This window comes from Balaenoptera musculus, chromosome 6 (genome assembly GCF_009873245.2).
Source record: "Balaenoptera musculus isolate JJ_BM4_2016_0621 chromosome 6, mBalMus1.pri.v3, whole genome shotgun sequence".
Taxonomy (NCBI): Eukaryota; Metazoa; Chordata; class Mammalia; order Artiodactyla; family Balaenopteridae; genus Balaenoptera; species Balaenoptera musculus.
In genome coordinates, this window is record NC_045790.1 from 104,692,147 (window position 1) to 104,718,450 (window position 26,304).

Sequence of the window (26,304 nt, forward strand, 5' to 3'; positions counted from 1 at the left end):
GGGCTTCTTTTGATAGGCCTCCAAAAAGGAGTGTATTGAAGCTATATTTGTGTGGAGTGTCTCCTTTGAAATGCCCAACCAGCTCACTCGGGCACAGCTCTCGCCTGTCCCCCAACTCCTGTCATTATCTTGAATCCTCTCGTCCACACTTGATAGAGCTGATCCTGCTTGTTGGGGAGGATCAAATGCTTGCCTTCGCTTCAGAGTGTCAGCAAGGATGCTGGAGAAGACTGAGCGCTGGTGTCCTACAGCACTCGCTCTGTGCCAACAGCACTGGGCAGGCCCTGGGCCCCCACAGGGGACCCTGGGGTCCTCGGGCCCTGCAGCTATCCGCAGAGGTAACTCTCAGCTCCAGGCTCTAATCTGGGAGGGATGCTCATGGAAAGACACTGCACAGGATGGACCTCTGCATCAGAGCTGAGGAAGAAGTTTCCATCCTGCTCGTACACGATGACAAGGTGCTTCTTCATGGGAAAGGGAGGCTGGGAGGGGCCTCATCCTGGAGCACCCTCAACGGGCCAGGTGCTACCCAGTATATCTCAGTCAGTCCTAAAACTCTGCATAGAAGCCCTGCCATAATCCCTCCGGCCCCAATTCGCACAATACGTTAGGAAGCTGGTTGTCGGACTCCGGGGGGAGGTTCCCACGTGTCTGCAACTCGCTGTCCTGAGGCACCCTCTGCAGGGGTGCTGGGGGCTGAAGGTGGCCCTCGAAGAAAAGCTGTAGCACCTGCTGTCGTCTCTGGAGAGGGGCTGCTGGGGACTCAGCCGCCCCAACAAGTCACCTTGCGAGGCCATTCTCTCTGCTGGGCCCCGGCACTCTGCGGCGAGTGAGAGCTGAGCTGAGAGGCGGCTCCTCCTGGTCCTGAGAGCAGTGCATTCTTCCCCGATGTTGACAGGAGTAGTATTTTGTAGTGGTGCTGGTTAATTTGTAGTGGCATTTGTGGTTTGAAGCCTTGTCAAGATCCCTGATTACTTCCCGTGCAAGGAGCTCGGCTGATGGGGAAGTTCACATGCTGAACAAAAGCAGCGAGGCAGCTGTGAGGGAAGGCTGCGAGGGGGCCGGGTGACCCCAGGCCGCTTGGAGGACAGAGGCGGGGGAGGGAGGGGGCCAGCAGTGGGGCGGGGGAGGGGAGCCCTTTGTTTTTAGTCAGGTGCAGCTGCTCGGTCTGAATAGGTGGCATCCCATTGGCGGCCCGAGGTCAGGCAGCAGATGCGGGCCGTGGCTGGGCAGGGGCAGGGAGCCTTGCTGACGCGTGCCATTCTCTGCCCAGACAGAAACAGGACGCGGGGGCTTCACTGCTACCTACATGGGGGCAGCCATCTGGGATGCCATCAAGGGTGCCTGGGTGACATTCCCAGGAGGTTGGGGATGCCAGGAGGGGCTTCCAGATGTTAGGAGAGAGAATCCCCCCCTGACAGAGGCAGGGGGGCTGTTTTGAGGCACTTGCTATGTTCCAGGTTCTGTACTAGAAGCTCTACCTGTAAGGTCTCTAATGATCCCAACAACCCTGCAGAGAAGGTAAAATCCCCATTTGGCAGATGAAGAAACTGAGTCTGCATGGCTCAGTGACTTGCCCACGCCTCACTGCTAACAGGTGGCCGAACCAGGCTCCAGACCCAGGTAAGTCTGACCCCAAAGAAGCCCACACTCCTTCCATCAGACCCGGTACACAAACGGCAGAAGGAAGATGCTGAATCTTATCCCCTTGAGAATGGGGGGGGGGGGGGGCGCTTCCCTCTCCCTGGGGAGTTCTTCCCCCCAATATCCTCTTGAGTTTTTTGTCTTGCTAAGTCCATTCTGACCACCCAGAAAGGTTTGTCTTTGCAGCCGCCTACATTTCACCAGGCCTGTGTCCTGACTTGGGGAGGGTTTGCTCGGTGCATTTAAGGGCTGGGGCCAGCTCAGCAAAACCAAGGCTAATTTATCATCTCTGGAATGGTGTCCACCCCAAGCAGTACTACCACTAGGAAATTAAAATAAAGATCTTCTCCCGATTTTGCAGTAGTACGGATAGGATCGCATAGCATCTTCCGGAAAGGGAGTCTGGTGATTACGACAGCTTCCGCGCTGCTCTCCCTGCCACCAGCTCCCCCCGCCCCAGTCCACCCGCAGCCCGGGGAGCTGGTCATGTCCTTCAGACGGTTCTCGGCAGGCCATTCGAGACCCAGTCCCTGGCCCACCCACCCCATATTCCACCCCACCACAAGCAGCCCATTTTTCCAGCCCTGCAAAGACCTGCCCAGCCACTCATGTGCCACAGCCCTTCACAACGCACGTGCTCGTCCTGGGTGCCCTTCCTGCACCTGCCTACCTGGTGGATTCAGCTCATCCCTCAAGCCTCCGTCCCTTCCCTGGAAGCTATCCCTCTCTTCCTGGCTGGATAGAGCCTGGCTTCTTTCTTCTGTCCCTCCCCTAAAGACGAGGGGTTCCTCGAGAGTGCTGTGGCATCTTGGTCACATCTGGATCCTGGTCACATCTGGATCCTGGGCTCTAGGCACAAGGCCTGCACACGGTGAGTGCAAAGTTAAATGCTCACCCAAGACTGTGGGACTAGCCTCAAATGGTCAGTAAGGCCGTTGCCCAGCATTTGACTAACGTGGACCAACTAGTTGTCATCCTATCACTGAGTCTCACTGTCCACAAGGCTGGCAATGTTTCTGATCAGGAAAAACTCCCAACTTAGAGATATCCTGGTCTAACAGGTTGAGCCCAAGGCCACCCTGAAGAGCAAGAGACTTTTCGAGGAGAATGCAAAGGTGGGAAGCTTAGATGTGAAATATCCCCAAATTTCCCCAGTGTCTATTAAAGACAGACAGTCAGGTTCGCCAGACAGAGGTTTCTTTTTTTTTTTTCCTTCCCTCGGAACAAATGGATGGAGAACCTGTTTTTAAAATTCCTGGACCCTGGCATACATTTCTATCTGTGTCAAAGTCTAGCCCTCCACCGCCTCAGCAGAGTTTAAAATCCTAGCTAATAGGTTAACAACTGTTTTTCTTCAGCTTCAAATGAAGAATATCAGAAGGCTGGGGGGGAATGCAGCTCTCCAATTTGTACGGACTGCACACAGCTCCCTGCAACGTGTGTTTGACAGGACTGACATTCTGTACCGCTGTGAGATGGGAAAACGTGTGACATTTTTATTCATGGTGGCGTACGCCCTTGTAATGATCAGCTCTGGTCGATGTGCTTACCGCAGCAGCCCCAGAGCCCTCGGAGAACAAACAGGAACCCAAGGTGCCAGCAGTTCGACTGCCTTATTAAACACCGCCAGGATCCTAACGAAGACCAACTGCTGGAAAATCTCACTGTCAAATCCTCAAGGACATTGTCAGTGCACAGCTAACTGCATATATTTTTCATTTAAAATACTGAAATCCAGCATTGTGCCATTACAACCGAGGGGAGGGGCACCCACTCCAGCGGCCATTCTCTCGGCTGCCTCTTCGGAGCTCCAGATGCCCAGTGGGGTTCAGGGCTGAAAAAGGGGTGGCGGAGATGGGAAACTGACTTTCTGAAAACCCAGCCCAACCTTCAGGGTGAAAGGCTGAAAGTTACAGGGCTCTGGTGAGAGTCACTTAAACTTGGAAAGTCGATCCACTGGCTCCCTCCTAAGTCTGAGCCAATCTGCATAATGAGAAAATCCGTTTCCCCCAGCCGGCCGTCTTCCTGTAGGTGCAGCCCATCGCATCCTGCACCTTGGTGCTAATCAGCCTGCTGCTTGGCGGCAGACCTTAAGACATCTGCAGGAACACATGGCCGTGGTAGGTTTCACACCTCGGCAGCAAAGCTGTGTGTCAGGGTGCCCACCTGCAATCTCACCACTCGCCTCGATTCCAAGGCCTCAAGGTCAGTGTGCAGGAGGACCCCTCCCTTCAGCGGTCGTTTTGAATCCGGATGCACACTGATGGATGGAAGCCAATCACATGGTAGACCCTGGAGCTTATCGTGGTTGTTACGTGGGGTGGTTTGGTTATGGCTGCACACGCTAACGTACTGATGTATTTACCTTGTAAACATGTATTATTTATGCAGTGCCTCTATTTCCATACTCCAGCCCTGATGCACCAAGACATACTCTGCTATTTATTTATGGGGTCCTTGGCATAATGGGCCTAACAAGATGCCCATGTGTGGTTCTTGCAGGTTTGCAACAAACCGTACGTGGTTGGCTGAACAACTGGATGTTCTCCATCCATCACAGACAGAGGCTTGCATTTTAAGGGGCTGTCTGTAAAGCTGGTTTAGCATAATACTGTACATCATCCTTGGCAGAAATGCCCTGGGATGCTGAAGAGCTGGCAACCCAGCGAGAAGGAGCCCTAACCTTTCCTACCCTGGGATGCGGCATGGGGTAGAGTAAGCCATGGGTACCCTGGTTACAGGTCCCAGAGCAAGGGGGGAAAGGAAGGAGGATGGTAGACAGCCCCAGGGCAAAAGCAGGACAGTGAGGGTGGAGGTACCCTGTTCCTCTCAGCTGGCCATTTTGTCCTTCTGCAGAGCCTTTCCACATTGACCCCGTATATCCCAACAGACACTCCTTTCATCGTGTGCTGCGCCTCAAATCTCATTAGAGCATGCTGGCTAGAGGAAGAGAAATTCAGCCTGCGTCCAGCCCTGTGCCATTCCAAGGTGAACCTCAACAGCGCCCATGGAGGGCATCCAGCGGGCCACGGCGCTCTGTCCCTTTGGTCTCCTGGACCGCTCTCCCATCGTTCCCTCATCCTCACATCCCACGAGCTCTCGTCTGAATGCTGGCAGCATTGTTAGTGGTCTCCTGGCCTCACCTGCTTCCACCCCTTCTAGCAGTGGCCCAGAGTGAATGTTCCCAGATGCCATTCTCTTGAATATAATCCCTCACTGGCTCCTGACACCCACAAGATATGATTCAAGCTCCCCCAGGGCCTGGCCCCTGCCTACCTCCGCAGTTTAGCTCCTGGCCCTCACCAGCTGCCTCTACTAGCATTTCTCTTTCTGTATGGTTTGTTCACTGTCTCTCCCAGACAAAGAGTGCCATGAAGGCAGGGCACACATCTCATTCCTTTGCAACCCTGGGGACTTGGACAGGGCTTGGAGTTTGACGTGCCTCATAATATGTTAGATAAGTGAAGGAATGAATTAATGAAGGCATAAAAAAGTAACTCAGAGTTCTGCCTGGCAAAAAACTCCAAGGCATCAGGATTTTTAATCACAAAGATAGGAGGGCAGCAGGGGAAGAATTCTTAGCTGGTCATCATGGTTTGGGCAATGGAAAGTGTTTGGTAGATAGCTCTGGGGTGAAAGTGGCCCTCTGTCCTGCCCTGTCTCTGTGGAGAGAACTATCCCCTGGTCAGCACACCTGGAGAGCCACCATCTCTGCTGACCGCTTCACTCCACCTGGCCTCCCGAGGCACCATCTTGCCAAGGCTCCATCTACTGCCCCTCTGGAAACACTCTCTATCAACCTCTCCAGAAAGTGCAAACAGGGATCCATCTAGAAGGCGTTAGGGAGTAGCGCATCCCAAGGAGGGCTGAGAGGTAGCTGTAACCATGGAACCATACGGCTGATGGGCAGTAACATCTCAGAAATTCAGTTTAAACTGCTGCCAGGCAACGTTAATCCCCCATCACATTTTGCATGTTAAGTGGGATATAATCAGCGATCCCTTGGGAGAGGTCCCTTTTATACATTCTCTTTTAGTACTTTTATTACATTTTAAAATTCTTTGCAGTATAAACTAAATGTGATTCAATATTCCAGAAGACATGGAACTAAGCAGACTGACAATAAAACTAAGCTGGCAAAAACAATGACCTAAATTAGGGACATGGTCAGTGCCATCTCAGATGCAGCGTGCAGGAGGCTGGCAAGCAGCCTTTGCTGCCAGGGAGCTGTCGTCACCACCAAGCTGTCCCAGGTCAGCTGAGTTGGGCAGTATGATGGAAGAAGCCAGGGTCTTGAATCTGAATCCATCCTACCAGCCAGGGGATTACGCCGGACCCTAGCGAAAAGTGGGGCACTCGTGGTCCCTCCTGCATCAGTCTGGGGAAGATAACGTGAGAAAGTGCAAACACCTGCTGAGCATACTGCACAGCGCCCAGCAGGCACTCAGAAGGGCAGCACCACTGTTGTTCTTACCCCTGTGTTAAGGAATCCAGGGCTCTGTTAGGTTTACTCTGGGGAGGAAGCAAAGTCTCAAATCCAGAGAGCAGCCATCAACCTTAGCCAGGAGTGGGGGAGAAGCAGAACAGTGACCTTGACCTCCCTAGCCACCCGAAGCCACACTGCTGGAGTCTAAGCGTGCCCCAAACCACTGGCAGCCACAACCAGGTACCCCAGGAACCAGAAGGAACTGAGGCAGAAGGCTCGATGAGGGGGGTACAGTGAGGGGAGGGCCTGGGGTCCAGCATCAGGTAGACCTGGTTTGGAAATCTTGCTCTGCCACTTACTGTGTGACCTTGGGCAAGTTGCTTAACTTCTCTGAGCATCAGCTTTCTGGGGATAATAATAACTGTATCAATCTCACAGGGTTGTTGAGAAGATGCAGTGAGATGATACTTGTGGAGGGGTCTGCATGAGAATGAAAACCGACCCGACACATCCGACCCCCTCCTCAGCCTGCCACTTCTCAGGTAGTCCTTGACACCCCTTCCCCCAGGCACGGCCAGGTTAATCATTTACCTCGTCCACAGCAGGGCTCAGGGATTGATGGGGGACAGTGTGACAGGCAGCTTCGGGCACAGTGCTCCCGTGGCCACAGGGCGGGGACTCCCCACACCGGCAGTGACGCTGAGCTGATTCTCCCGGAGGATCGTGCTTGTGGGATAGAATTTATTTTCAATATTTTATGTTCTATTTCCCCTTCCCTACTGGGATAAACTCTCCACCTTTGGCACATAGAATTCTAATCTGAGAAAATGCCTCCTCTGGCCTCGCTGAATCAGATTTCCTGCTCTTGTCCCGCTGGGCTCAATCTCTCCCTGGCAGGGAGCTGCATTCCGAGCTGCTCCAGCACAGACCTTAAAAGAAATGCTGTTTTTAGGCTCTGGTCAGTCCTCTGGCAAAGAGACCCTGCTGTCACACTGCTGAACGTAGACAGGCTTGGGGGACGCAGGAGGCCTGTCACGCACACACGGCACTGCACGCAGGGGTCCTCAAGTGAACTCAGGCCTGCAGACCAAGAGCCACCTCCCTTGTTTGATTTCTCCTGCTCTGCTGAACTGACTGGTGGCTCAAGGGCATGGGGAATGCACAGAGCTGCCCTCACTTCCCATGACCCACCACCTTCCGTGTATTCACCGCTCACCACTCGGTCACTCCCCAGACTCACTGGGCAACTCATCTGCACCAGGCCCTGCAAGGGTGCTAAAGTCACGGAGATGAGGCTGACACTATCCCTGTCTGGGGACAGTGTGTCAGGCGCGGGACAGTGGTGGCCCAGAGCAGGGAGGGATGGCTCTGCTTGGAGGAGTCAGGGAGGGCTCGTGGGGCAAGAGGCGCTTGAGCGGGCCCTGAAAGGCTGATGGCATTTTGTCAGCTGGAGCAGAAGAGGAAGGCCATTCCTGGCACTGGAGACAGTAGGAGCCCATTCATCTCTGGGTTCCCCCAGCGCCCAGCACGAGGCCTGGCCTGGAGCAGACGCCCATGAAGAGCTGGTGAAGGAGTGAACACGGGATTGTGCTGGGCACTAGAGGAGAGGAAGGAACTCTGCCTGGGAAGGGGGCACTTAGCAGAGTCTCGCAGGGTGAGAAGGAACTGGCCAAACGTCAAGGACTGCAGGTACCTCCAGTCCAGCAGGCCCAGCCGTGGGCAGGGGGCTGGGAGGGGGCTCTGGTGGCTGGGTAAGTTCTCCTGATCATCCAGCAAGTCTGTGCCCCGGGGAGAGAATCCTGGAGAGGGACCCACATTGTGAAGGGCTGACGGGCCCTCCTATCTCACTACTTGTTGATGTTTTCTGATGCCCCTTGTGCCTCACAGACCAGTGGAGGAGAGCGACGGGTGACCCCAGGAATATGAGGGATGTACGGGTGCGGTGGGGCTGACATCCAAGGGCAACTGGGGTGGCACAAGTCTGGGGAAGGCCAAGGACAGACTAAGACATTGCAGCAAGTGGAGCTCGTGAGGCAGGGATGGATGAAAAGCAGACACTGGAGCTGCCAGAGCAAAGGTGGTGCTGGAAACCACAGGGGTAGCCGAGCTCCCCACTGAGTGGAGAGTCAGAGGGGACAGGCCAGAGCTGGGGAAGAGCTCTGTCCAAGGGAAGGAGGACCAAAGACAGCTCCCTTGGTGCAAAGTCCAGTTCAGACCTCCTGCCCTGCTGGACTCGACACTTCATCCATCCACCAGGCTCCTGCCGGCCAGCCCAATTTCCATGCCTCAGTGTATTTTACTTGGACCTTTCTGGAGACTCTACCTTGGGCCAAAGGAGTGATTTAGAAGGCAAGAATTCTCTACTGCAACCAGCCAGAGAAAGCCATGGGGCAAGGTGCAGAGAATTCCACCTGAAGTCAGTTGCCACCCCATCCTAGAACAGGCTAGAACAGCAGCTCTGTTTGGTCTCTCAGGTTCAGAACCATCATCAGGTATCTGAGACACAGCCTGGAGAGGCTGCTCCCACCTAAACGAGGACAAGGAGCTCTCTGCCTAGTCCTTGAAGCTGATGGAGAGCAAGGGCAATAATCAAACATTGCATCTACTCTGCAGTGATCTCCAGCAAGTCAGCAGTGATGAGGTGATGGGCACCTCCTGAGCATGCTGGTGGGGAATCACCCCGAGGACCAAACTGGTTGGAGTTTAAAACAAACGTAAAGGGACTTTGAGATGCTCCGTGGCATGATCACACAGCACAGGTCTGTGCCTTTCAAAACCACCAGATGGATTCTGTCCACCAGGATTAAGCTGAACCACTCACTGTGACACCGTGGTCTTCCTGAAGGCAGGGGCCTTGCGATCGGCACCCTGGTTTCACAGATGTGGCACAGAATAGGTATCCGTGATTATCTGCTGAACAAGTGACCTAGGTTCTTGGCTCTTTCTCCACCTCTGGGCCCTGGGTTGCAGCTGACTTGGCACACTCCACTCCCCAGAAGCTGTCACAGGCAACTGTGCCCATCTCTGTAACCTGCAAGCCCTGATTCGTACCTCCCTGCCATGCACTCACCTGTCCCCTCTCTATCTGGTGCCTTGGGTGACCTCTGACCTTGGCTCTCCACCATGTATACTCTTGATTTCAAGATCCCCACCACTCTGGGTGTGAACCTTTCTCTGCCATCAGACAAGAGGACAAAGGCCTGGGACAATGTCTCCTGTTTGGCTTCTGTGCACATTTATCAATTTAACCTGTTTTCCCTTCTTTTGATAATAGCCCCCTGATTTCCTTTCCAGGAACTACCCCTCCTGTACTTCTTAGGTATGTATTTCAGGTAGAGCCTTACTCGTGGCCAACAGAAAACCCTTGGCCACAATGATGGGTTCTAAGACAGGCATATGATCAAAGTTGGTTCAATGAGTGAACCCATGCCTCGTGTGGTAGTCACTAGGAAGTGACACCCTCCTGCTGGTCTTGCCCCTGGAAGGATACAGTCTGGCGCTGCTGCAGCCAGGGAAAGCCTCCCTGAGAATGGTACCAGCAGAGGAGGCCAAGGCGGGAGAATGCAGCAAAAAACTGGGTCTGATTGACATGATTTAATGCCTGGATCAAGTCATACTTGAAGCTGTTATGAATGAACAATTTTTCTTTTGGGGTTTTGCCTCTTGCAACCCAAAGTAACCTAACTGATGGAGATTCCCAGTATAAGCCCTGCCCCTGGTCTTTGGGGGCTGGGCTGGCCCCTGACACCCCAATACTAACTCCTACACATGCCCAGTTTCTATCCTGCATTCTAATCCCTCACACATACGAAGAAAGCACCCAGCGTGCCTCTGGTGTCTAGTGATGGGTTTGGTGTGCAGAGTCTACGCTGGGTGCAGAATACTAACTTTCTTGTCTTGGTGCCAACCGAGGCCCAGAAACATTAAGGAAGGCCTGGAATCTGGAAGGAAACCAGGAACAAGGCCTTACTGTGGTCCAACATCCTGGGATCCTGGGCCACCTGCAGAGGCTGCTGCACTGGCCCCATCACTACAAACTCAGCAGGAAACTGCCATGTTCTTAGCACAGAGCTGGAGCGTGAACCTGAGGTCTAGTAATAGACAACATGGCTTTGAATCCTGACTGTTGCTTCTGAGCTGTAAACCTTGGCTACGCCCCCAATCTCTCTGAGCCTGTCTCCTCTGCAAGAGGAGATGATACCTGAGACCCAGTAGGCTGGTTAAAAGGACTCAGTGGACTAACTCGTGGGAACTGGAGTTGGAACACAGACCCCCTTTTCCAGGTCTCAGCACGGTGCCTGGCATGTGGTGAGCAATTCAGCCTCATGGCCCCCCTCCCCTCCCTCACTGCTCTTCGACCATGAGAAGTGCTCAAACTGCTGTGAAAGTGCCCAAGACCTAGCAGGAGGGGCGTGGACTATGGTCGTTGGCCCTTTGCAGACCTCCTTAACTTGTGCTGAATGGAGGTCCGGTGGTGGAGCTTAGAAAGCAAATTGCTATTTTGAACCTGGATTTTCATTTGGCCACTGACCTTTCTCAGCCCTTCTGTGGCACATCGGGAGCCCCTGAGCTACCTGTGGCATACTAGCTGAGAAGGCAACATCACACGCTTAATCAGAAATTGCCTGGATTTTCAACCCAATCGTTATGAACTTCCAGAATCTTTCTCTTTTTTGACTGGCAAGTTTTTCCTCTTGAAATCGAACATGTCTGCTCTGCGGAGCAAAGCCTGGCCTTGTTAACCTTGCATCAGAAAGCTGTGTCTGGGCTACCTGGGCTATGAGAAACTGAGGCCACATGGAAAGACAGGCCCAGCCAGCCACCCTCGCCAGCAGACCTGACAAACCCACTACCAGCTAGGGACCACACTGCTTCGGTAATGGCAGGGGCTGAGTCAGGACAACTCTGCACAGCCACCAGCCTGCACTGGAGGCAGGGCTGCCTGCTGGTCACCCTGTAGACGGCACCCGGGAGCTGGAGGGAATGGAGCAGGAGGCCACCCCAGTGGTGCTCGCTTTCTCACGCAAAAATCTGGTTGAAAGAGTGGAAAAAGGGGCAATGGAAAAGGGGGAAATATGATTTGAAAACAACAGGGTTTGAAGGAGCATCGTGCAGAGAGCTCTGCCTTGTGGTCTGTGAAGGCACAGCTGATAAGTTAGGCCAAGAAAACGACTTTGGATGGCAGACCACGACACTCCTCTGCTCACTCACGCCTGGTGCCCCAACCTGCCCCCTGGCCCCTTCCTCTCACGTGTGTGAGGCAGACTTGGGCACCATCTCCCTTCCATACCCCCAGCCCTCCCCCTGCCCCACGATGCCAGCCCTCCTCGGTTTAGGTGTTGACTTTCCCACAAGAGCTGTAGGCACGAGGGTCAGTTACATGTGTGCACGTGCAGGGGGGGCTGCCACTGAGGGGTGTGTGTTCTGAGAGCCGCGGTGTGATGGGCGCTGGGAAGACAGGCTGACTGGGAGGCCATGTCAGTGGGTGACTGACGTCTGGCTCTGCTTTTGCTGCACTGCAGAAAGAGACTGATGTTTACCGAGCGCCCACGTGTAGCGCTGATCCAGGCAGACAGTACCTCACTCAATCCGTGTAAAGACCTATGACGTGAGTATTATTATCCCCACCCTAAAGCTGAGAAAACTGATTTCACTGAGGTTAAGTTACGTAGTGAAGGTTACCAGCTTTTTAGGCCAGAACTGAAATTTAAGTCCACAGCTGCCTGATGATAGAATCTGTGCTTTACCCTCAACCACACTGCTTTCATCAGCTGATCAGCCTCTGCCTTTCAGCAGCTACATACTTTTACTTTTTTATTTGCTTTCTCTCTCTGTGAATGGCTGTTACATATGTGCGTGCCCGTGCACGTGCATGTGTGTAATTTTTTGGCCATACCATTTGAAAGCAAGTTTCAGACATCACCTAAGTACTGCAGTGTGTACCCTTGAGGCATAAAGATAAGCCCCTAAAAACCATGACGTCAACAACAGCTCTAACATATCACCTAACATCCCAGCCCATCTTCAGATCTTCCAACTTTCCCAAGAATATCTTGGAAGCTTTTAAAAAAAAAATCCAAGTTCATACTTTGCATTTGGTTATACAGCTCAGTCTTTTTTACAGATAAAATCTTTGCTTTTTTGATAGAATTCAAGGGACACCGGGCCTTTCCTTCCCTTGCCTGCTCTCTCCCCAGCTTTCTTCCTTTCCAGGTCGACCCATCCTGGAAGTCTGGGGGTGTCCCAGTGCTCGCCTCTCTCCCCTCCCCTCCGTTCCTGGGGCATTTAGGACTAGACCTTAGGAGCTCATAAAAACACAAAATAGAATGAGACAGTATCTAAACTCCTATAATACAAATCTGTTTCTACTTGGAAACAGAACCCTTATTTATGGAAAGTGATTTGGAAGTAGTTTTTGACCACTAATGGAATATTCATTTTCCTTTTTCAAATGAATGGAATTACAAGCATAGCAACAGAAATAAAACCAAATAACCTGGACACACAACAAGTACTTAAACAATAATCAATCAATTATTAATCAATTTGAAAACCCACATCAATAATAAAACCTCAAGACATCTAGTGACTGCCAGGTCAGTGCCGAGCCCTATGGTGGATGTTCCAGGCTCACATTCTCATGGGCCTAAAGGTATAATTACATGGCTGCGTGAGATGCACTGCATGTGCCAAGTTCTGGGGCAGCACAAAGACAGGAGCGACCAAATCAGTCGGGAGGATTTACCAAAGGGACATGCTCTGAGGGCGGACAGGCAGATCACCCCGGGCCTCGCGGGCTCTGCCAAGGGTGAAGGTGGAATCTTCAGGGGAGACGAGGAGCAGGGAGGTGGCACGGCCACTTGCGTGTGAGGCTGTGTGGGGAATGCAGTGCGGGGGAGTCTGGAGGCCCGGAGGCCAGTTAGGAAGCTGCGGAGTGGTCCAGGTGAGCGATAATGCAGCCTGAACCAAAGCTGTCACAGAGGCGCTGGAGAGGAGAGGGACTGGGCAGTGGCAGAGGGCAGAAGGGAGAGGCTCTGGGGGGTGGGGAGTGGACCTGGGCTTGTGGATGGACCTCGCTGTGGTGGGACATGGAGGAGGAGGGTGAGTGTGGCGGGAGTGCACATTCAGACTGCAGGCCTGTGGTGTGAGGTGTCTGGAAACATGCGAACATCTGTCCGACGTGTTTGGGAGGTAACGGCTGAGTTGAAGGGAATCGTGTGTGACTTCCAGACTCACTGGGACAGAAGGGGTTTCTCAGGGCGCTCAGAGCTGAGGGTGCTGAGAAGGCATTCGCTGGCTGGGCAGCCTCTCCAAAGCAGCATGAGACTGGCACTAAATGACCCAGCTCACGCTTATAAAGCCAGAACTCTCCGTATGCACAGATAAGCAGGCAACCTCATTCCAAGAGCTGCTTCTGGGGGTGTATCCAAACCACTCCGTCCCAGGTCTCTGGAAGCCTGGTAGCGCTTAGTTTGAGCTTTGGTTTAACTGGCTTTTCAAACTTTATGTTAAAGAGGTTTAGAGAGCTTTGCTCAACCGGAAGAATAGACACCTTTCAATGCACACTTTTTGGAATCTAGCAGATTGGAAGGCAGGCAATTACTTTGTTTGTAGGATCAACTGGGGGGGAACACAACGAAGGGGGCGTTGGAGCGGGTTTGCCCTGTCCTCCCACCTCCTGGGAAGGCCCAGTCCCTGGCCGAGGCCCACAGCATGTGGCAGCACGTGTGCAGGACGAGAACCCAGTGTCACTGGGTGCCACTGCCAGTCCAGTTCCTCAGGCCAGGGAGGCAGAGCTGCACTCAGCCGAGAGAAGCAGGGGTGCTGCTGGTGGTGGAGTATGAATTAGCTCCTAATTCAAGTAAACGTCTTCTGGGCCTGTTTCCCCAGCCGTACAATGGGTATGAGGCCTTCTTCCCTACCAGCTAACGTCGATTCGATTAAATGAGTACAGAAGTGAAAGCGCCTGGCCTGTCCACTTATTAAACGCAGGCAGCAGGGCAGGTTCCATGGGGGTGCTGCCTCTTCTGATTTCTCAGATGGGGAAGGGTCAAGCCAAGACGTCTGGCTGAGGGGCGCCCAGACCCTCCTGGGGAGGGCAGGGCTTCCTCACTCCTTCCCCAGCCACAGAAAAGAGAGAATGTCCACTTCCCTGGCCAGGAGAGAAAAGCGTGGGGGAGCCCTTAGCTTCTCTCTGCGCCCTCTGGCTCTCGGCTGCCCAGGGGAGGAGGAGTGCTTCCCTCTGAGTTTGGGAGAAGGAACTGAGCATGCTCTGTGCTCCCGGTGCCCCCGCCCCCGCCCAGCAGTCGGTCCACAGGCACCCTGGGTGCTGCCTGCAATTGCCCACGTCTCCTGTGGGAAGTAGCTCAGTCTTTTCAATTCAGAGGTGAGGTTTCAGCAAGCCCATTTGGCCTCAGGTCTAAAGCAGTATTCTCCTTTTAGCCTATTGGTAAAAAAGCTGGCATTTTTATCTCATTTGACTGTCTCCTGGGCCTTATTTCTCATTTGATTCTGAACTTGGGAGAATAAAAAAAGTTATTTATAGGGGGCTTCCCTGGTGGCGCGGTGGTTAAGAATCCGCCTGCCAATGCAGGGGACACAGGTTCGATCCCTGGTCCGGGAAGATCCCACATGCCGCGGAGCAACTAAGCCCGTGAGCCACAACTACTGAGCCTGCGCTCTAGAGCCCGCGAGCGCCACAGCTACTGAAGCCCGTGCACCTAGAGCCCCTGCTCCACAACAAGAGAAGCCACCGCAATGAAAAGCCCAAGCACCTCAACCAAGAGGAGCCCCGCTCACCGCAACTAGAGAAAGCCCACGTGCAGCAACGAAGACCCAATGCACCCCAAAATAAATAAAATTAAAAAAAAACCGAAAATACTGCTAAAAAAAATAACAAAGGAAAGCTATTTACAGCCTCCCTAAACCTAAACATTTTCCAAGGTAGGAATATTCTCAAGTCAGAGACTTTTTTTTTTTTTTTAATTTATTTATTTGGCTGTGCCGGGTCTTAGTTGCAGCACGCAGGATCTTTTAGTTGCAGCATGTGGGATCTTTAGCTGTGACATGTGGGATCTAGTTCTCTGACCAGGGATCAAACCCGGGCCCCCTGCATTGGGAGTGCAGAGTCTTAACCACTGGACCACCAGGGAAGTCCCTCAAGTCAGAGACTTTTGAACTCTTTAAAGAAATCAGACATGATAAGGATGTAGAGGCCAACTAAAAATCCCTTGATTTGCCCTTGTCTGGAACCACTGACATGGCTCATGATGAGCTCTGAGGGGTGTTACGTATGTCTGCTTTAGAAAACAAATGGAATGCTAGTGAGTTCAGTTTGTTGACAAAATATCTTTTAGTTATAGGGTTCAGCTTAGGTCTACAGACAGTGGCCCTGCAGGTGAAGCGGCTGCCCCTGTGGGACCCTCAGAGTGCCCTGAGCTCACCTCTCCCACTGTTCTCATCACTCTGAGTTGGGCTGACCACTTGCTGTTCTGTCACCCTTATAATGCCCCACAAGTACTTTTTTTTTTTTTTTTTTTTTTTTTAAAGCACATGGTAGGTCTCAATACATGGATGAATAGATGCAGAATTAAAGGGAGGAATGGTCATAGCCTTGAAAGAGGAAGCTCTGGTGCAGCAGAGGCAAGAGAGCACCTTTCCTCCCCCAGGGGGTCTGTAAAGGCCTCCCCGGGGCTCCCTGCCATCCTGCCAAACGTCTTCATAGAGTCCCCTGGCTGGCTCCATGGGCACTAGCTTTGCAAGGTGGAGGGATTAACGTAATAAAGATCTCAACAGTCTCTGCCCCCAGTGGAAAGCTAACTGTTCTTAAAGAATGAAATCCATAGGAACACAGACTCAAGGCAAGGGTCTTTCTGAGGTTAGTGTGCACTGTGGCTAGCTTAAATTATTTTTCCAGGACACATTAGTTTTACTAGACATTTCAAACAGAAGCTGATGTCTCTGCTTGGTGACGGACCTGAAATGGGTTCTGAAGTCGAACCGTCCTGGGTTTCTGTGCTGGCAATGTGGCCCTGCGAAGGTCCCTGAGCTCTGGCTCTGGGTCCATGAAATACAGCTAATGATCCCTTCCTCAAAGGACTATGGCAGAGATGACACATGTTTTCCAAGAGAAGAATATGTACTGTTGGGGCTACATGAGTAGTTTAGGTGATACATGGATGGACACTTAAAAATTTTTTTTTGGATACACCTTTGAAAAAAACTGGACCAGTACATCAAACTATGGTTTTATCAACAATCATTGCATAAGATGAGGGTAAAGTTGGTATAAATGTCAGGTTGGAGTCTGTTTAAAGAAAAATATCAAGTAAAAAAAAAATGGTACAGATGGAGTACAGAGGAGAGTGTGGCAAAAAATTCTGAAATGGAACTCGAAGGACTTCTTTGAGAATACCTAGCCCCTAAAACTCATGTCTGCCGGTAGTAGGTGCTCTAGAAACGCTGCGTGTTCCGGTCAATGGCCCATCAAAGCAGGCGCCCAGGGAAGGACTGAAGGACAAGCTAGTACCAGGGCAAAGCTGGAAAGAGTTAAAAGAAAGAGGTCTGCGGTTTCTGTGGCCCATCCCCCCTGCAGCTAATCTGTCACCTAATGAAGAAGCGGCCAGCACAAGTGAGCTGGCTGGCAGTTCACTTACAGCAAACTGATTAAGAATGTTCAACCAACAGCAGACTGTAGACCTTTCCAGAGAAAATAAATAGAGTGTAGACTGTATGCAAATGTGTTTGTCACTTTGACAGCACGTCTCAATTAAGGCATCTCGCGGCTGTGGGGAGGCTCTGCGGCTGCAGCTGTAAGGGAGAGCCCGCTGCATGGCTGATACTTGGGGCTTGACCTTAATCCGCATGCATGCATTAAAAAAACCCTGCCTTCCTGTACACTTGCATAATGCTGGCAGCCACGTGAGGGAAGTGACAAACTGGGGAAAAAAAGCCACTTTCATCCTCTCCAGTTTACAGACCTGTGAAGGCACAGACAGCTCTTATTTCAACAGAGTTTGGGGTGGCTTTTTTAATTGTTTATCCCCCACCCGTGCGCACACACGCTCTTATTCTGCATTTAGCTGGGAATGACATTAAAGCATCTCTACTTCTCGCTGAAATGGAAAGAAGGTCTTTCTCCATTTCAAATAGGGCCTCCTTTTTTGTGTTTCGAAAACGGAATGTTTAACACCATGAAATCCCTCCCCCCCCCGCCCCCTCTTTCTCTGTAATGGGCTCCAAACTCCAGAGAGGGGCTCTTTTCATGGGAAGGTTAGTGTGTGCAGGAATGAGGACAAAGGAAAGCAGGAAGCTGGCTCTGGAATGCCATGCTGGCGACGACCGAGGCTGTGCTTTCAGCAAACACAGCCAGGGAACTGGGGCGCAGATTTCTCCAGCAGGGCCTGAGCCCCGGGAGGAGGCAGCTCCTCAGGGGTGCAAACACTGACGCAATTTGAAGATAATCATTAATCAGATGAGCACTGCCCTGTGGACGTTTCTTTCCATTTTTATAACATCCCTTTTAAGTGTGAAATCAGAAAAGGGGGATGGATGTCCCCAAGTTTAAGATGTATGAATGTATTATCTAAAAATATCGATTACAGAGGAAGATTCTTATGTTTCAACAAACCCATCCCTCACAATAATAACCCACAGCAACAGTTTCATTAGTTCCCTTCATTTCTGAATAGCTCAAAGCCTGGTACATAGCAGGCACTTGATAAATGTCTGCTAAAAGCAGGAATGTTTTAAATGCATGCTTCTAGATCATTTAGGTGATAAAATAGCATCATATTTAAGATAAAATCATGAAGATTATTTTAATCATGCTTCATCTAATAAATGGTTAAAGAATCAGGTGATTTAAGAATGAATAACCTTGCAAATTCTTGTTACAGTCAGAGCCATTTCTCACAAATAAAAAAATTATGACCTTTGCTAATCAAGAGAGTTAATTCAAGAGTAGAAGAGGGTATACAACCTTTTTCAACCAAAAATATAACCACTGATAGGAAATGGATAAGAAAATTTTCAGTTTCTATATGTTTTACTTAAGAGAAAAAAAATCAAACAACTGGACAATTTTTAAACGCTCAGGTCGAAAACAGTTGGTTACAGAATCGGATCATGAGAATCGTAGCGTGAGTGTTTACTCTGAGAAGCACGACCCCCAGAATTGATTTTCAGGAAGTACATTAATAAAGAACTCCTAATTGATTTTTTTAAAGACTTTGCTTGTTACCTTTTATTTGAAGGTGCAAAGAAGGGCCTGGGATGCTAAAGTGTTCTAATGAGATGCTTAGCTAACAGAGGCACCTTAAACGGAGTGCCTTGGAGTGGGGAGGCAGCAGCTGCATTTAATGACTTCATTCAACAGTTCAGCTGGTTTATGACCAGAGCCATGCTGTCTCCTCAAAATTTCTGACAATTCACCTTTTTGAAACATGTTTGCACCAAGCGAAACTTTGAGACGCGCAAAACTCCATGGAGTTGTTTTGTTTTGCCAGAGAGAGCCGAAATGAAAAACTGTTACATGTGCTATATCGTCTGCTGAAACATAGCAAAAAGCCCAGACGGAAGGGCCAGGGTACATACCTGTCCAAAGTGGACCGTGATTGGCCTCCGGTCTTCTCGGAACTTGGGGTCCTTGGCCTCCACCAGTGGGGACGGCACAGTCTTTGGCAGCTGCTCTTCTGTGGTGGGGACACAGCCATTCTCGGTGATGTCCTGCAGGGAGAAGCCCGGTCGGGGGGTTGGTGTCAGGGTCATGACCCCTGCCATGAGCACAGGGGCTCCATCCAACCCCATCGCTAAGAGGCCTGCCAGGGAACTCCCTCTGGGACATTCTGAGCCTATCCCCCTGCTAAAGATGGAGGAAACGGAAGGCTAACTTGGCCCTTTGACTTTTAAGGAGTAGAGAAACCAAAATCATGCATATTAAATTACAAAGATAACATAATAATTCACAATAGTGTGTTGGGGGGGGAAATCTTTCATCCTACTACCTTACATGGCTATTTTAATTTTTAAATATTCACTCTGTCCACATGCAGACATTTAAAACTTACTTGCAATCATAGCTCGTGCATAGTTTTACATTCTGTTTTTTTCTACTATAAGCATCTCCATGGTGCTCCATAGTCATTAGAATGATAATTTTAATGGATGCATAATATTTCACTGAGCAGATACTCAATAATTTAATAAACCATTCTTACTACTATTGGGCATTTAGATTGTTCCTAATTTTTTTTTTTAACTTTCTAAACATCACAGTGATAAGCACTGCAGTCTTTCTTTCTTTTGGATTATTTCTTCTACAGAAATCCCTAGGAATGAAACTGCTTGATCAAAAGATATAAACATTTTTAAGGCTTTTTATTCATTCTACCAAACTGCTTTCCAATTTACACCAACTACCAGCAATGGATGTGTTATCAGTTTCACCGTGCGTGTTAGCCTCATCGTTTTAAAAATGTATTGCTAATTTAAGAGGTGAAAAATTAGACCTCATTGTTGTTTTAATTTGCATTACTTTGATTATTTGTGAGCGTGGACATTTTCTCCACATTTGTCTACTGATGATGTTACTATTTGTGAAAACAATGTGTTTCTGCTCCCTCTTTCTTAGCCCTAGTCTTTCTGGAAGAGAGTGAAAAAAGAGACTGAAGTCTAAGTTGGGATTCTATGACCTGGAGAGTATTTAGGGAGCCAATGTCATTTTTTTAAAATCAGAAATTTACATTTAATTTGTGCTTGTGATGAATGAAGTCAAATTTTAAGGTAAAGAAAAATCCCAATGTGCAAAAGGCAGGTAATGGCTCCTTTGCCTAACGCTGGCAGCTGACTATACCCATGGGTTCTCTGGGACATGGATGGTGCCGAGTTGTGCAATAGGGATCATATGGCTTTATTCAAGTCATGAAAGTTGCTTACATCTTCATTTAAGCAAGGCAGAGATTAAATGTACAAGTAAAAAACATTTAAATCATTGTTTTTTTCTAAGTAAAAATAACAGCTAGAATAAAATAATAAATACAGTTTCCAATTATTTTCATTGCAAAAACAAATACACATTTTGGTCAACAAAACACACACCCTTAGTACTCATTAAATTCTGCACATAAAAGACAATTGGTTGTTCTTACTCAGTCAAATAGAACGGTGACACATGGAGGAAAGTGATCCCTTACTAAATAATAATGCATTAAGGAAGAAACACATGTAACATCTTTGAGCCTCAGTCTCCTCATCTGTAAGATGGAGCTATGGCAGCTATGAGGAGTAAAGGAGATTAAGCAACATATGTGTCTTGAACATTTTTACTCAATAGTGTCCTATATACAGTACTCAATAATAATAACTGAGTACCTACTAATAAGGTATTCAATAAACTATAGGGAGTAAATCAACTACACTTTAATAATAAAAATAAATAAACGATAGGGATCCCTCCCCCACCCCTCTTCTCTATATGTTCAACTCCACACACCCAGCTGAGTCTCTGCACTGCTTGGTAACAACACAGGGAGATGGTGACCTCCTGGTTTTGCGGGGAGGGTTTGCATCAAGTGGCCCCCGAGTCTTAGCCTGGCTGAGGCTCAGTGATGAGAGAAGTTGCCGCCAGCCAATTAGAAACAGCTCTCTTGGAAAGGGGCTGCCCTAAGGTGCTCAGGTCAAGTGGAACAAAGAGGGGGAGGGGCTCCTTCTGTGTCAGAAAGTAACAAAGGGCAAAAGAGGCATTTTGGACCCAGTGGGGTTACCGAGAGGACAGACATAAGAGGTTGAGTAAAGCCAAACAGCAGCAAAAAAAAAAAATTCACTTTTAGTTCAGGAAAAATATTGCATGTGTGTGTGATTGGTTGGGGAGAAAAATAAAGACATGACGCAGTAGGGTAATCTAGAAAGAAAATATTGATAGTAATGAAAACTATAAGATGATAACTATTTTTGAAAATGTCTGTGGTAGTTTTGGGAAAAATGTCTTAAGTTTTTAAGTTAAAATTTTAAGTAAAAATTTCTTAGGTTTTGTTTTTACCATTAACTAGCTGTCTGATGTTTCCAATTCACTCAACCTCTCTGCACCTATTTCTTTATTTTTGCAACGGAGAGACCACCATCTGCTTGGCGAACTTCAAAGCTACTAACAGAATGGGTTAAATGAGATGAGATGTGAGGAAGCTTTGAAAAATGTCAAAGTCCTGCACAAATGGAACGTTAGAGCCTTATTCCCTGCAAAATGGAAAAAGCACCATCTAAAAGGGAGAGCTTCCCTGTGCTGAGTGTCTACTACCTGAAGTCACTTCTCCAGACCCTTGACCTTCACTATCACACTTAGTTTCCAGAAGAACCACAAGGTAAATAGGATTATCGCTCTTTTATAGGTGACGAAACAGGGCTCAGAGAGGGCAAGTTACCCAAGGCTACATGGCTAGAAAGTGGAGGAGCCCAGAGCGATGTGATTTCTGGCATTTATACCATATCGACCCATGACAATAGCACAAGAGAGGGTATTCTGAGTTGAGGAGGTGCTCAGCAAATCATCAGATGTGACCTCATCCTCAGAAACCCCTTTGTCACACTGATCCTAAGCTGCCGTGCTGTGTGCTGTCTGTGCACTTATCTTATCCCTATAGACTGAATGCCTTGGGGTATGGGTCCTCTGCCCCAGAGCCTGGAATATAGTGCATGCTTTCTGACGAATCTTTGTTGAATTGAACATTTGGAAGGCAAATGTGTTCAATATACACATGTGCTTGTGCATCAGTAAGCAGTGTTGCACGCTAATTTTCTTTAGTTAGAAGAGCCAAAGGTGCCCAAGGCTTCTTACAAAGTCCTGTGGCTCGCCCCACCAGTCTGTTAACTTCTTCACTATTTCCTCCACCTGGGGAAGGACAGCTGCTTCCTCCCAGGGTCCTAGAGAGCAGAGCGGGAGGAGCCCTCGTCAGGAAAGAAATAGGGCCCGTTGGCGTCCTCTGCTGTAGGTGCCAGTAGAGACCTTACACACTGTAGGGATCTAAAAACACAACTCTTGGTACTCATGATTAAAGAAACTGTGTTCTAAGAATGAACTAAGATGCCATCAGCAAAGAGTACGGGAAAACGGGCACTCTCACACCCTTCTGGTGGGAACACAAACTGCAATTCCTATCAAAACCCTAAAAGAGGTAAAGGGCCTTTGGCCCACTAATTCCTCTTCCAGAAATTTATCTGGATGAAATAATTAAGAATTCCCGCATGGATTTACCTATGAGGACGTTTGCCTAGAAAAAATGGGAACTAAAGTGTCCAATAATGGGATTAATGAATGTATGTATGTCCATCAGATAAAATTATATGTAGCCATTTAAAACAACAACATGTGCAGGAAACATTTAGTGGTCTGAGAAATGGTCAGGATACAGTTAGTGAAAATGCAGGTTATAAAATGAGGTTATTTTCTTTTTGCTTGCCTGATTTGTTGAATTTTCTCCAATAAACATGTTTTTCATTTGTGAATGTTCAAAATGTCATTAAAATAAAACACCAAAATCATGAATCTGGTGGGAAGGGTAAATCTGTTCCTTCCTGAAGAGTCACACAGGAGGAAGACACTAGACAGAGCTGCAGATCAGAGGCCACTGCAGGGCGGCCGATTTCTTCCCAGGAGCCTCCACAGCTCGGCTCAGAGCTGGGACACTATTAGTTCCCATCCCTCGGTAAAGCAAAGGAGTCAGAAAATAATCCAATTCGTATCACCTTCCCCAGGCTGGAATAAAAAATCATGACTGAGATCTAATTTCCACCTGTCTGCTGAGAAGGCAGGGCCAAGAGTCCCCAGGAGAAGTCTGGAGGCAGGAACCCAGAGAAGGAAGGGGGCTCTGTGTGGCCTTGGGTGGGAGCTGGGGTGAAGGAGCTGAGGATGTGACTTCATGAGGCAGAGATTCGAGGAGAACATTCCTGGCCCAGGGGAGGTAGGGAGCAGGGTGCCTGGAAGACTACTCCGGTGGCTGTGTGGAGGACCAAAAGGGAGAGGATCCCACACCAGCCATGTTCTCAGGGTTTGTGCCCACAGGTGTGTGGGCAGATTGGTTGCTCCAGGTGTGGGATGTGAGAGGACAGATGGGATGGTAACTCCCATTTGCCGAGTGGCTACTATGTGTTGCTGTTTAAATCCATTACCTCTTCTAATCCTTACAACAATCCAGTAAAAATCTCTATTTCCCCTACTTTATAAATGAGAAAAACTAAGTTCAGAGAGGTCTAGTAACTTACTCAAGGCCACACAGTTAATATCCTACACAACCAGCACTGAACTCGGTTCATCCATCTGCCTCAGAAGCCTAAACACCACTCCACATTGCAGGGGGGAGCTTTAAAGCCTCCTGTGGGTGTGAGGCCGAGGCCTCCCATCTCTGACTCAGCTTGCTGGTCTCCATGTTCGGGTTTGTGCAGTGCCCTTCTTTTCCAGTCTACTTCACACTACAGCAAATGCAAATTAAAATGTGAATATTGATATCGAAATAGTATCCAGAGTTGGAATTTCTGTGATTGAGGTTGCAGCGGAGACAGGGAGCTGACAGTTGTGTGATACGGTGTGAAAACGTCTGTTCTACAAGAGTCTACCTGGATCTCCCTGCCCTATATGTGCTTCCTCACTCTCTTCAATACACTAGGAAATGTTTAGCCAGAAACTCAAGCCTTCACTAACCCAACTGTGAATTTGCTCCTTTGAATCACACAGACTCTAAATCAACAAGCTCGATTTATCTTTAAAAGATCAAAGATTTAAAAAGGGCTGTGAGGGAATTCCCTAGCGGTCCAATGGTTAAGACTCGGTCGGCCCGTTCACTGCTGTGGCCCAGGTTCAACCCCTGGTCCGGCAACTGAGATACTGCAAGCTGCGTGGCGCGGCCAAAAAAAAAAAAGGGGGCTGTGAAATGGACACAGTTGATTCAGTCATTTTGATTTTGATACTGAAGAAAAAAGATAATTTTTTAGGGGTTCCCCAACAGGCAAAAAAATGACATCCTTATGTAAATATCTTAACGTTTCCTGTAGGTGAGAAAGAATGCGTGTGCAGCCACCGCTTTTAAAACAGGGCATTCTGGTGCCGGCTGCGTACGGCGCTGCGATAGAACGCGATGTGTGGAGAGCCGCAAGCCCAGCCACACGGCATCCTCCTGCAGGCCAGCTCTGGCAGGGAGGTGCTCTGGACAAAAGCACTGTATTCTCCCTTCAGAAAGCGACGGCTGGGTAGCATTCTTTGCCATTTCTTCTTCTTCCTAATTTTGAGCAAGTTAAACTTCAAAGAAGGCCAAGCTATAGAAGAACTTGACCACCTTGTTCCATTTATCCAGAGAAATGTGTTATCCCTCCTTCTTTTTTTGTTGTTGGGCTGAAGCAGAGCAGGTATGGAAGAAAGCCACACTACAGTCTCTATTAACAATTATTTGCCAATGGTCACACGGATACCCTGAAAGCGCCTCTTTCAGATGCTTTGAAAGTCTGCAGCACAAATGAACGAGGGATGGAGAAGGGGCCCTGCTCAGTCGTATTAGAGATGGACCCTCCACACACCATGGTGACCTCTCCACAGGTCAGCCCCACATTTTCTATTTGCAATTCAAACCCAAGGCGAGAGTGAAGAGGGCAAGGTTGGGTTCTTGATTATACCTGAGGGGTCACCATTGCTATGCAGAGTTAGAGGAGGCCAGGTGGCAACCCAGTACATTTGAAAATTGGGTCTTTGTTGGGAATTGCCTCAATTTCATAGCAGAAACCAAACTTGAGATGCCTGTATTGGACGCATCTAGGGAGCCACACAGATATGTTGCCACGTAAAGGGGAAGGGGCAGAGGAGGGGAACAAAAAAGCCAAGGAAATATTTTCTACCGCAGTGAGAGAGGTCAGACAAAGCCAAATCCTAAATTAGCTCAGGGAAGGGATCTGCAGCACTGTGGAAGACCTGGTCCCATCTGTCCCAACAATGCTAGAGTTTCAATTACAAAATAGCTCTTCCAAGAACAACTGCAAAATATCAAGTCTGAAGAAATCTGTAAAACTGAAGGGGGGGAAAAGTGAAAATTGAAAAGGGTGCACTAATAGATCTGTCAACAGTCCGATGGTGACAAGCCACATTTCTATGAAATGCCTTCACCATTTGTGTCACCTGAAATGTACTGACACTCTCTATAGAACATTATCTCCTAAAGCTGTTCTTGAAAAGACTGGCAGGGGGAAGAGGAGAAGGGGAGAAAAGGCTCTGCCTCAGATACCATCAAGGAAAGGAAAGGGAGATGGCGTGAAGGAGAGTGATCTAGATTGTTTAAGTGAACCTTTGAACAACATCAAAAACCTGAGCTTAACTGGTTATTTGCAGAAATGTTACGTATTATAAAAAGGGGATTTTCTTAAGGCCCGATGCTTACGCATACGAGGAGGGAGGCAATGGCCTGCAGAGAGCGGACCTGACCAAGGAGGCACACGTGTCCTCTGCCTGAGGAGGGACCCTTTCTTTGCTTGCTTCAGGTGATATTCTAATACTAGCCCGATGCAGTTATCAAGGAGGGAAAACCTGGTGAGAGCTCCGCTCTCCCTGCCCCTCCATTTTATATCAGCAGTCCAATTCAGTTACATGTGACTGGGATAGGAGATAAAAAGGTATATTTAGGGACTTAAAGAACATCCAAGTAAAGAATTCCACCTGCCAGTCTCTGGCAGGGTGCAAAAGACCACAGTTAAGGTCTATGTGAATTTACATTAGCAAGATTTTAATTTCAGGACTTGAATCTCAGCTGCTAAAAATTCACTCTCAGCTGAAACTAAGCATTTGAATGCTTAGTCAGAACAAATTATTTTGCAATTAAAGTTAAGGAATCAATTCCTTTGACCATTTCAAGTTAATGAGAGGTCCTTTCTGACTTCCTAAAATTAAAACTGCTTTCAATTTTTAAAAAACTGCCGAGATAGACAAAGGCCCTTATTAGCCTGGTACATTTCGGGGGTGTGGGAATAATGAAATAAGTGATCTCAAACACCTTTTGGAAAACAAAACACTTGTTTCAGGAAGGCAGTATGAAATACTATAGTGGTAAGAGCAAACACTGAGGTAGATGGATCTGGAATCGAATCCCGGCTCTGCCAGGCTCGAACAGCATGACCTTGGGCAAATTACTCCACCTTTGAACCGTGGTCCCCTTACACATGAAATGAGAATAATACCCCCCAGTGTTGTTCTATGGATTAAATGTGAA

The 26,304-nt window shown here is 48.9% G+C and overlaps 1 protein-coding gene across 10 annotated transcripts in view; it reads right to left on the reverse strand.

Annotated features, from left to right (window-relative positions):
* DENND1A (DENN domain containing 1A) overlaps positions 1–26,304 on the reverse strand; it is a 535,076-nt gene that overhangs the window by 35,753 nt on the left and 473,019 nt on the right. For all 10 annotated transcript variants that reach the window (XM_036855233.1, XM_036855234.1, XM_036855231.1 and 7 more), the window contains one exon: positions 18,665–18,796. In XM_036855233.1, coding sequence (XP_036711128.1) covers positions 18,665–18,796 — 132 coding nt within the window. The remainder of the gene's footprint in view (positions 1–18,664; positions 18,797–26,304) is intronic.